We start from the raw sequence: 12,491 nt of genomic DNA on the forward strand, positions 1-12,491 counted from the left end.
ACAGAGTTATCATTGCCGCGTCTTGATTTCCATTGTGACTTAATAGAATCAACACAGGGCAAGACAATGTGATAAAAGCACGTGCCACAAATTTCAATGTTTAAATGTCGAATCAAACGTAAAACCTACAGTACCTCTCACAAGCGCCAGGTGGCAGCCTCCACCCACAAATGACAGTCAACTACAACTACTTTTCTCAAAATATATGTATATTGAGATGAATTGTGCTTTTATTGTAAGATTAACTATGTCTATATTATTTCTACTCATGAATGTGATTATTATTAGTATCATATTTGATTATTATTTTATTATTATTAACATTCCTTAGCATTTCTTCTGCTCAATGAATTCATAGTTTATCAACTCCAGCCTTTAGATGGCGACAAACAACCATAAATATAAAGAAGCGAGTGCCTGACAAATGATCTACTTCTCCACAAAAGGTGTATCAAGCGAATGCCTTATTTAAAAAACATATTCTTATCAACTGTATACATCATGGCGTTTTGTCATGATATATAAATGCATGCCTTAGACTGGCTTATCATGGGAATAAATGGCTCAGAATGGATGTTCCATTTCCGCTGCAGCCGCGCCGTGAAGGCCTAGTGAAATATTCAGGGATGTCCAAAAGTGAGCCGATGATTAAGGTGGAGGATGTGGTCGTCAAGGAGATGAAAATACGCATAAATTATTGATGGATTCTTGTGTCGGGGAGAGGAGCATGATGGAGGGAAACATCTACTCCTGCTCCTTTGGTTTCCATAGCACCGCCCTCAGGAGGCGCAGCTTCCGCGCCATCGCTGACAATTTTATTGGGATTTCTGCAACATTTAGGGGGAAAAAAATCAAATGTATAGTAAACGTTCACTGTGGAAAAAAAGTGTAGACGATGTGAACATGGAAATGTCATACTGAACACAGGTGTTAACTTTTCATATAAATGCATGTGACGGAATAAGTCGAGGAATAAAAAGTGCGAGTTTGTGCGAGTGACTTGTTTGGGGCGCTTGTCAGAGGCATCTGTCCAGATGTGGTGGCTGCTGTGGATGTTGGCTCTGACCTCGGTGCTGAACACGACGTCAGATGAACCTGCGCTCGCCACAGGAGACAGCGAGCCTCGCTCCCTCTTTGATTTCAGGCGAGACGCAGGCAAACGCACGCGTCTTTTCGGTCAACTTTGGCGTTTCTAAATCCCTTTTAAAGCCCCGCTTCCTCTCGGAGAGCGATCGAGCGTGAAATCTCACTTTCCTTTTTGTTTTTTCTTACGGAGGTGATGGCAGTCGGTTGGGCTGCTGCTGTGCAGGCGGCAGATCCGACGGTGCTGGATGGATAACCCGCACAGCTCCTCCGACACTCGAGTCTAGAGCGACTTTTGCCGCTTTTGCCGCGATCGTTTTAGGGGCCGTCCCCGGACATCCACCTGTCCCCTGGACTCGAAACGCTTTTTTTTCCACCTACAGCAACACAGTCGATTCCTCCGCGTGGCAACATGTCGAGTAGGCAGTGAATTTAAATCTGAACAGATTTCAACCACGCGGACGGCCTGAGCATCTGAAGCGAATATGGAGTCGGTGAAGGCGAGAGCGCTGGCGGGGGTGAAGGAAATGGCGGGGAAGACCCTCGGCCACATGCACAGGTGAGCGCGCCTTTGCCTGTTTTTAATGTCTCCGCATCATGTTCACGGATGGAACCTGAGAATTATGCAATCGGGGGGAGCGCGTGCGTGTGGTGACTTTGGAAGGGGTGTGGATGCCTCTGGACGAACGCGCGCGCACGCGCCGCGGCCTGATCGTCCATTCACCTTTTTTTTCCCCGAGGCTCACCTTGGAAACTCCTGCGCGCGCGCGCGCACGCACACTATTTAATTATAAACAGCAACATTCATTTTATATGTGACTTTTTTCGGGTTTTTTTTTTCTGTGCCACTATATTATTATCACGGATCATTTCATGTTTTCACAATACAGATATTTTTTTTTGCCTTTAAACTTGAGAAATCGTTGTTGATCAACTGCGCTGCAGTGCGCGTGAGTGTGGCTGTGTAACATCATGACGAGGGCCCGCTGTCTGCCTGAGAAAAGAGGGGGAAGACTTTGAGGGATGCCCACAGTCGTGAGTCTGGATCTGCCGCTCGGTCCCCTGAATGCTAATGAGAGTATAAACATGATGCTGCAATGCGGTACACCGGCTGTACATGTCCCACCACCTCTGTTCTCACCACTGTCTCCGAAATGTCGGTTATTATCAGCCCTGCATTCAGCTGCTGCACGTGAATCTACTGATGATTTTATTTTTTCTTTTAAATGTAAAGGCCTTTTAGGATTCCAGGGGGTTCGACTTTCCTTCTAAAAAAAAAAAAAAAAAAAAGAATTTCTGGGTGGAACATGGCCATGATGATGTGGCTGTTTCAGGGTGATGGAGAGGAAGCAGAAGAGCGGGGAGGTGATCGAGCTGACGGAGGACGGGCGGCCCCGGGAGGCCGCGGAGAAGAAGCCCCCTCTGTGCGACTGCAGCTGCTTCGGTCTGCCCCGCCGCTACATCATCGCCATCATGAGCGGTCTGGGCTTCTGCATCTCGTTCGGGATCCGGTGTAACCTGGGCGTGGCCATAGTGGGCATGGTCAACAACAGCACCACGCACGTGAACGGCAAGCTCGTCATCAAGGAGGTGCGTGGACGCCCCCCGCCCCCAAACACCGTCAAGGACGCGGGAAACTGTTTCCAGAACAAAAATCATCAATATAGACGTCCAAAAGAATAAACTAAAACATTAAAGGCCTTAGAAATAGCTGGGACGGTATGTGAAGCGCGTGTGTCCCTCTGAGTGACGCGCGTAAGGTCAAACTCTTTCTGACGTATCTATTGATATTAACGCCAGAGTTGAGTTTTTCAATGCGACCGGCACCGTTCCATGAGGTCAAACACCACAGGCCCCATAGGCCCAAGACTGCGCATTCAGCTCGCCTTTAGGACTCCTCATCTTTTGTGTCTGTTTATTCTCAGAAAGCCAAATTCAACTGGGACCCGGAGACAGTGGGGATGATCCACGGATCATTCTTCTGGGGTTACATCGTCACACAAATCCCTGGTGGATATATATCCTCCAGACTGGCTGCCAACAGGTAGGAAGTCCTCCCTCACCACACACGCGCACACACCGACGCGCGCGCACCAACAAGATGGCGCATCCTTGCTTTCATTTCATAACTCATGAATTTGGTTCTAATGTTTTTTTTTTCTGTCGTTTGTCAGACTTGACTCCCACGAATATGGCATTGAACACAGCCACACTAGAAATTAGTTTATTTTATTTTAGTTTTTAAAATGAAAGCGCCGCACAATGTACGCGCCAGACGCGCGTGAAGCGCGGTCTGGACGGCTGGTGGTCGAGCCGGCGGACAGGCAGCGGCCCAGCCGCCCCGGGAGCAGGGCTCTGTGCCACCTGTTAATGAGCTCCCAGGGGGGGGTTGGAGGCCGGCAGTAATCCGGCGCTCCGCGGGGCCTCGGGGACCAGACCGTGTCATGTAGCCAGCCGCCAGTTCCCACAAAATAATGCGCACACACGACGCCCTGCCACTTAACGCCGGTAAATACGAATGAATAATTTGAACAGCAGTGTTCCATTTCAGCAGGTTTGTGTTGACATTAATCACTCACAATATTTGAATTTTATTTGTTTTTAATCCAAATAATTTTTCCCACGTTGGCGTCTCACCTTCGTTATTAATTCATAGGCGCTCGATATGATTCATGTTTTATTACGCCGGTGACGCACTGCTAATACTCCAACTAATACTCCAGTTGTGCATTTCTTATATTCTTGACATCAACATCAAATAACTCGTAAAAAAAAGAAGGTTCGTTTGAATGTTTGCACCGCAGAAGATTTCTTCCATCGTGTTACTAACCCACTAAAAAATATTGTTCAGAAAAATCTGTTATTTTCCAGCCTGTGTATTTTACCTGAATGAACTCACATTGTCATGACTGAATACATATATAATGCAATAACTGGTTTCAGAGATTCCAGTTTGTAACAATACAGATTGTTTTATTATCGATAATCATTCATCAATAACGAATACAGAGGTGTGGAAATCTTGATTCTTTTGTGTCATAATTAGAATTGAAGGAAGTGGTGTAATCTCCAGATTAGGACCTGAGCTATCAATCCACGTGATGGGAGGGGAGGCTGAAATTAGATTCATATTTGTGGCTGGTGTTTGCACCTCAGCTGCTCCAAGCTTTAATTAAATATTTATGACATATTCCCTGTGCAATAACCAACCACTGCTAGTCGGTCTCAGCAGCAGCAGTAATACCTCCAACCCCCCAAGGCAACGCCATCACTCGCCAATGATGGAGTAGCCACACATTTCAGTCCCTTATGTCAGAGCTGGAATATTACAGCAGAGGGTCAAAACTGTCAGATGACGCTTTGGTTTTACATGTATTTCAATAAATGGCCATTACCAGTCATTGCCTCTCGTGATTTTCAGGGTTTTTGGTGCTGCCATCATACTGACCTCAACACTCAACATGTTCATCCCCTCGGCAGCCCGGGTCCATTACGGTTGTGTGATATTTGTCCGGATATTACAGGGCCTGGTGGAGGTAAGAGCAGCCCGCTCTTTGTTTTGATAAACAAGCCTAATATCATTGGTTAGTCACGGCAGCAGCTTAGACCCTCTCAAATCTTTATATTGGATTCCCCTTCAATTTCACAATGGAAACAAAGCAATGTAGAGCACAGGATGCTCAGCCAGAGGGAATTTGATCCGCTGGCGCAGACGGATGGGAAGGGAAATTGTGATGAGCCAAAGAACATCTATGCGCTGTGTTGGTAGGGAAACCTGAGACTGTAGTGTCTGGCGTGAACAGAAAATAAATCAAACAACGCAAGCCGATAGTGACAGATAGTAAACATCAACATCATGTCAAGCCAAGAAGCCACAAGGATATATATATATATATATATATATATATATATATATATATATATATATATATATATATATATATATATATATATATATAGTTTCACTACTACGAAAGTGCTTCGGACACCAACTGTACAAACACAGGCTTGATTTTTGTAATTGAAATTTGAATAACTGACTAAAGCCAAATCAACACAGACCTCTGTTCAACAGATGCTGTTACACATCTCTGTGGCTTATTAAAATCAGGGGTTAATGAACCTTTAATGAATTTAATTCTACTTCGCTTCATGATTCACAGCTCATCAGGATCTCCACTCGCTGGCTTTAAAAGGGCAGAGCTAGTTTGTTCTCAATAAAGATAAATATCTGGAGTTTATTTTCTGTTATTTTTGAGATGCACTAGAGAGGCATTGTTGTCCCACACACTGTCTTTCTGGTGTTCAGGGTGTCACTTATCCGGCCTGTCATGGCATCTGGAGCAAGTGGGCTCCTCCACTGGAGAGGAGTCGTCTGGCCACCATCTCCTTCTGTGGTAAATATCCACCTGCCTGAGATGTGATCCTCACTGCTCTTTCTGAAATGACATTATGTTGTCTGTTGTCTTGAAGGCTCATATGCAGGAGCTGTTATTGCGATGCCTCTGGCAGGAATCCTGGTTCAATACACCGGCTGGTCCTCTGTCTTCTACGTCTATGGTATGGAGTGATAGCTTAGGTTAGGGCTCACCAAACCTTTAGCAAACGCGACCTACTCCAAGGGCTACCATCGAGTCAGTACACACTTCTGAAATGACGATACATAATGGGTGATAAATGGTGAGCAATAAATAATATTCCTGTAATTACCAATGGTGTAACAAAAAAGAAAAAAGGTCTCTGTGGGGTACCCGGTGCCCGCGGGCACCATGTTGGCAACCCCTGGATTTGGTTCTATGTTTCTCAGTGAGATGTTACTCAGGCATGAAAAGACATATATGGTTTGTGTGCAGGCTGCGTCGGCATCATTTGGTACATGTTTTGGATCTTTGTGTCCTACGAGAGTCCAGCTGAACACCCCACCATCACTGATGAAGAACGTTGCTATATCGAGGAGAGCATTGGGGAGAGCGCCATGCTCATGGGTCCAACAGAGGTACAGAACATCAACTGCTGTGAAGATCAGACTCTTGTCTTCTACATGAAAAAAACGATTTACTGTGAAATTCCAGAAATTCAAGACGCCCTGGAGGAAGTTCTTCACATCCATGCCGGTCTATGCAATCATTGTAGCCAACTTCTGCAGGAGCTGGACCTTCTACCTGCTGCTTATCAGCCAGCCTGCATACTTTGAGGAAGTCTTTGGCTTTGAGATCAGCAAGGTGTGTTGTCTCTTGATGTCTTCGCCTCACTGAACAAGACGGCAGATCGGTCGTATGTCACATAAAACTTGGAGCTGAAAGTGAAGTGAGACATGTACTTCACAACGTTATTAAGACGCATGCAGTATTTGAAGGTGCAGGAGCAGTAGTGGTGATGACAGTTATATATCCAGAGTAGAAGTGTACATAAACAATAATAACATAATATAGATTTGAAACTCTTCCCTTGTAGGTTGGCATTCTGTCAGCTCTGCCTCATCTGGTGATGACCATCATTGTCCCCATCGGCGGCCAGCTGGCCGACTACCTGCGCAGCCAGAACATCCTGTCGACAACCACCGTCAGGAAAATCATGAACTGTGGAGGTGAGAAGTCTGAAATGTCATTCTTCACACCTCGCTCTGCTCAGCCACGGGGTGTGAGCAGCACTCCGTCTCCTCTTTTTTGTCTGCATGTCGCCCAGATGCTCCGATTCTGTTGATCATCCACCAGTTCAATACTTTTGTTGAGCCTGTTGATTCACCATCGATTTGGTGTCTGTCACTTATATAATAGGGCGCGAGCCACATTTCTTTGTTTGATTCAATTTTGTACTGCTGCCAACTGCCAGCGGGCTTCGTGTGTGTCGGTGTGTGAGTATGTGTGCGGTTCTGACCTTCTGTTTGACTCTGCAGGATTTGGCATGGAGGCCACACTGCTGCTGGTGGTGGGATACTCTCACAGCAAAGGGGTGGCCATCTCCTTCCTGGTGTTGGCTGTGGGCTTCAGCGGATTTGCGATATCTGGTACTGAAGCACTTTGTTGTCGTTACAAATCAGTTTTTTTTTTATCATGATTATTCTCTTGACTTGAATGTCACTGACATTAAGACCAGGAAATGATATGTTTAAATCATGTTTACTATTTAAGATCAACAGAAATTGGATGAAAATATTCTGTATTCTATAGAATTCACACTAAACAAGAAAAAATATTTGACTTAGAAGCATCGGTCGTGGTAATAGAAGCAGTTAATAATAATAGCCATGTACTGTTACTGTTATTATAGCCAGTGATAAAAGCCATGTACTGTAAGTGCAGTTGGGACAGAGGTGGTAGTAGTAAACAAAAAAATAATAATAATAATGGCAGCATGAATGGGAGTAGTAGTATTTGTGGTGATCGCAGTAGTGACAGTTGTGGTAGTAATAGTAGCATTACAACATAAGATGGAGTAGATGTATTATCTTATAATAGCATGGGTATCAGTTGGAGTTTTTCCATTGCAGCAAAACATTGCCATATATTGTATTAGCAGGAATAACTGGTTGTAGTGAAGTAGTAATATAATAGCAGTAGTAGTAAAATTAGTGGTCATAGTTGTATCAGTATTTGTTGCAATTGCAGTAGTAGTGGTAGTCGACGTAGTATCAGCAGTAGTAATAGTAATGGAGTATTATTACTACTATGAGTAGAAATAGTTCAAGTAAATATAATAGTAATAGAAGTAATTGTATTATAATTATGATTATTATTACTATTATTAAATGTAACTCAACTAGAGATCATAATAATTATCCTGTAATATTTTCCTATTTTCATTTTGAGCTCCATGTATGAGCTGTAAATTCCTGAATGTGTGAACCTGTAGGAAGATGTAGTCTTTCTGCATTTAGCTGCAGACACTGGAGATCAGAAATCTAAGCTCTGCTATCTTTCCACCATCCTGCTTCATAACAAAGGATGTTGAGCTGAGGCTGTGTGCAAGACGGGCTTCTTCCCTGATGTTGTCGAGCTCTCTCTCTCTCTCTCCCGGAGTGTTTAATAATTCAGTGCGAGCTGTCTCGGGGGATTTGCCAGGCAGGCAGCATGCGAGGACACTTACTCATTCAGCCACTCAGAGTCGGGGAGAGGGGTGAGGGTGTGAGGGGAGTCACTGCCTATTTCTGCAACAAGACGGTCTCTGGTTGAGCCCAAACGCTTTCCTCGTTCTGCCGCTTTTGTCACAGAAGACACTCGCCATTAATGGCGCTCAGACGCACAACCGTTATTCACAGAGAAATACATCTGATTGTTTATTAAATCTCATCCATCAGGCTTCAACGTCAATCATCTAGACATTGCTCCTCGCTACGCCAGCATTCTCATGGGAATCTCCAACGGAGTGGGGACTCTGTCTGGGATGGTGTGTCCCCTCATTGTGGGTGCTATGACCAAAAACAAGGTAACACTTCGCCTTTTGATCCTTCAGGCAGCATATTGTGGTCCTCATCACCGGCGCGACTGAACTGTGGTGGATAAATAAAAGACGGTTTCATGACAACGTTGTGTGTGTTGTTCCCTCAGACTCGAGAGGAGTGGCAGTATGTGTTCCTGATCGCCTCCCTGGTGCACTATGGTGGGGTGGTGTTCTACGGCCTCTTCGCTTCCGGGGAGAAGCAGCCGTGGGCCGACCCAGAACTGACCAGCGAGGAGAAGTGCGGATTCATCGACGAGGACGAGCTGGCCGAAGAAACCGGCGACATCACTCAGAGCTACGCCGCCGCCAAGTCCTACGGTGCCACCACACAAGTCAACGGCGGCTGGGCGTCCGGCTGGGAGAAGACGGAGCAGTACGTGCAGGAGGAGTCGCAAGGTGGATACGGATACGGGCAGGATGAGGGGTACTCTTAGACCACAGCTACCACCGGTAGAGTTTTAATTTCCAAAATGTGCTTCACTGTAGTTACAAAAAAAGATCAGCAGGAAAGTCGTCTATTGTTGTACCGTCACCACACTTGAGCATGAGGATCCCTTTATAAAGATTTATGCCGTTCAGCACATTTGAAGGTCATGAAACTGGTCTCAAAACAGCCATAACAACTGGCGAGTGCAAAAACAAGACTCACACTTGTTGAAAATAATTCCATTCAACAAGAATGTCTGCATTTATCTAGGTGCCATTCATTCAGAACATGAATAAACAAACTCAGTTGTAGTTCTTCAAAACATTCAGCCATCGAGAAGCTGAAAAGGGTTCAGATCCGCACATACTTGCCTTAGTTGAAGCCTTAATGTACCTGACTGCCACCGTGTTGATACTCCGGCCTCCAACAACTCCTGAGTTTTGTTCCCCTCCTACACATGGCAACAATCTTTGGTCAGACAGCTGAACAATACATGCAGCCATAAGGATGGACTTTAAGTCCTGCTTAAGTGGATGACCGGCTTCTTATCTTCTCTTACATATGAGCAGCCATGTTTAATTCCTATAAAACATTCACTAGGTGGTGTCAAGCTCACTATGGAAGACGTCCACTGCCTCATAAACCTCTATAAAGGGATCGTCATTCGAACGTTTTACCACAGAATTAAATGTTAGATATGAAATGATTTTCGGTGAGTGGAGTCGTAAAACATCAAATTGGCAGTTTAGAGCTGTATTATTATTTCTATACCTGGTAGATAGACTTATTCGGGGTCAGGCTTCCCTCGAGCCTGTGGGTTTACCTGAAGCTGAACCCATCAAATAGCTCAGTATTCCACTTCGATGCTTGTGTCACTGAAGCAGGCCATTTAGATTTTTCGGTGTTGCTCTTGACAACTCAGTTCTAAATGCACAATCGTCCGTCGTTGTCACCTCAAAGTGTATATTTGAAATGTTAGTGAGATGTGAAAGTGGAACACTGAACAGGGAAGAGTTTATATGAAGCATGAAACCTCTAGCCGAAGACATCAATCGACATTTAGGAGCGGAGACTTGGTCGTGGCGCTGCTCACAGGTGAACGTATATCTGTGTCGTGGAAATCTGTCTTTATGATATACAGAAATATTTACGTCAAATATTTACGAGACTTGCCGACTTGTGAAAAATAATAATGGGCGTGTGCAATGAACAGAAAAAGCACATATCTTTACATTCATTAAAGCATAGTGTTCTTATGAGACTATTGATTCTAGAGTGATAATAATTATTTCTATGTAAGTGAGAAAATATAAATTGAAACAAGTTTCAAATTTGGGTTTCCAAAAGAGCAAATGTCACGAGATATTTATCCTGTTTATTTGACATATATATGAAGAGTCTGTAACGATAGATTAGAATATAAACGGATCTTAAAGCAGTTTACTGTACATGTATGCTGCGTTGGATTTGCTTCAGAAGTCAGGAGCGGTTGGAACTGAACACAGAGTGCATCCTAGTGGTCAACATGAGCATCGACTTCTGCTGACCAAGAAGAGACTCTGACTTCTGAACGTAAATGGAACGCATTAGTTTCACATGATTTTAAGGGGCCAACTCTGTGTAATGTGTCATTTGTGTGAAAATCATGTGTCAACACCTCACTTTGGAGATGTGTATGTGTGTGTGTGTGTGTATGTGTGTGAGAGAGAGTAAATGCATGGAACACTGTGAAACTTACAATATGTGTATCTTAGTTTCAGTTTTCACTCGTTCATTGTCCCAGAAACTGTTACCGATGCTTCAATTTCTTTGCACAATCTACCAAAGGGGAAGATCACAGAGGGACTTTGAGCAAAGTCCGGGTGTCAGAGGGTCACGGTCTGGACCTGCAGGAGTTCAGGCGCCACACAATATGACTCAGTGTACAAAGCAATAAGTTCAGCGTAACAGTTCTGCTCCAGCATCATGAACACGTGATATTTTTTAAGACATCTGTTGTGTGTTTTTGTAAAAAGCATAAAACGTTTGAAAAACAAAGATGTGTGCGTGTGTGTGTGTGTAAACTATAGTAATAGAGCTCAGCACAGACGTCTTTGATGACCCAAAGAGTTTGTGTCAGGGCTGCTCACCAAAACAGAATGATAAAACAGGCTCCGTCTTAAAGCGGAAGCTGTTGCTCCTCTTCGTCTTGTCGTCTGTTTTTGTTAGCTGTGCTTTCTGTGTTACTTCCCGTGTGTCTTTCTGCTGTTTCCACTTTGACTGTGCATCAAGTGGTCGCACCCCCCCACTCCTAACCACTCGTAGCCCCCCAGTTCTCCTCCTCCCGTACATCAGACCTCATTTGATAAGCAGACACAGTGAGGGGTTGAACATTTTTCAGCCAAGAGAAATGTGCAACTTGAAGACGTTTAAGTTTCCTGTTTTTGTGCCTCTGAAGTTACGGTGTGATTCTATTGCTTCTCTTGCTGTGTACATTGAGAGGTTTGTTGATGTTGAAATGGAACTCTATATTCTTTTTGATAAAAAACAAAAAACAAAAAGAAACTGTCTCTGTGTGGTATATTTTTAACGCTGCATTTTTTCTGCTGCAAGTGAATTTTCCAGCACACCTCCTCAGACATTAAAAGATGAAGTGGTGGAGGGAGCTGCCTCACTGTCGCCGTGGATCGACCTATTGACTAAGTGACCTCTAAATGAAGCAGCGATGGATGAGCTGCGCTTGTTAAGACAATTTAGAATGTTAGTTGGAGGACAACGGCCTCCTGAAAAACAGGCACTGACTGCATATTTAGATGGATGGATGGAAAATTCCTCCCCAATAAACATCAAAATCTAATACACAACAAAATATTTCCCAGAAAAGGAAGGTTGACTTTGAGAAGTGTCGAAGCTAAAAACACGTTTTTAGCAGAGCTGATCATACTTATCAAGATCTCAGGAAACGCCATAAAAATGGCTTTATCTTAATGGTATCTCACCTTAAACGCACCTTGAGAGGCAAACTACTCAAGCATTCACTTAAAAATCTGATAAAATGAGAGGTTTCACATCACAGAAACCAGGTAGGAAGGACAAAGCGAATTCATCGTATTCTCCTCACTTCTGCTGACGCTAACCGTCGTGAGGCTGAGATTAAGGTGTGATTGATGAGCAGCTTCGGATTAGCATTTAAAACTCTCTCTCTCCTCCGTGCGTGTGCTTGAGAGAGAGAAACGTCCCGCCTCAGCCCCTGCCCCCCCTGAATGTGACAGGCTGGATAAACGCGTCACGCACCACCATAAATGGTATTTTCTCACAGTCAACCAGCCAGAACTGTCATCATGTCCCGGTGCAAGTGGGAGAAGTGACCCGTAACCTCCCGTGACTGTCAGTCCGCAGACCCGCCTCCTCCTCCTCCTCACGCCCACCCGGCCTCACGTTGATGTTAAATACAGACTTGAAACAACACCAGTGCCGAGTGACGTCAGATGTTCTATTTCCAACTTCCATTCATTTTCATTAGCAACTCATATACAGACAAGTCTGGCAGCAGGGACGTTAA

At 44.4% G+C, this 12,491-nt stretch overlaps 1 protein-coding gene across 1 annotated transcript; it reads left to right on the forward strand.

The window, feature by feature from the left end:
* The first annotated feature begins 1,031 nt into the window (after positions 1 to 1,031).
* Positions 1,032 to 11,458, forward strand: slc17a6b (solute carrier family 17 member 6b). Its single transcript, XM_053866063.1, has 12 exons — positions 1,032 to 1,642; positions 2,418 to 2,673; positions 3,009 to 3,127; positions 4,505 to 4,619; positions 5,393 to 5,480; positions 5,557 to 5,643; positions 5,937 to 6,079; positions 6,156 to 6,305; positions 6,538 to 6,670; positions 6,980 to 7,090; positions 8,381 to 8,508; positions 8,631 to 11,458. The coding sequence occupies exons 1-12, from the start codon at positions 1,569 to 1,571 to the stop codon at positions 8,955 to 8,957; spliced, it is 1,731 nt and encodes a 576-aa protein (XP_053722038.1). The 5' UTR covers positions 1,032 to 1,568; the 3' UTR covers positions 8,958 to 11,458.
* Positions 11,459 to 12,491: the final 1,033 nt, after the last annotated feature.

The sequence above is a fragment of the Synchiropus splendidus genome, chromosome 5 (genome assembly GCF_027744825.2).
Source record: "Synchiropus splendidus isolate RoL2022-P1 chromosome 5, RoL_Sspl_1.0, whole genome shotgun sequence".
Classification (NCBI taxonomy): Eukaryota; Metazoa; Chordata; class Actinopteri; order Syngnathiformes; family Callionymidae; genus Synchiropus; species Synchiropus splendidus.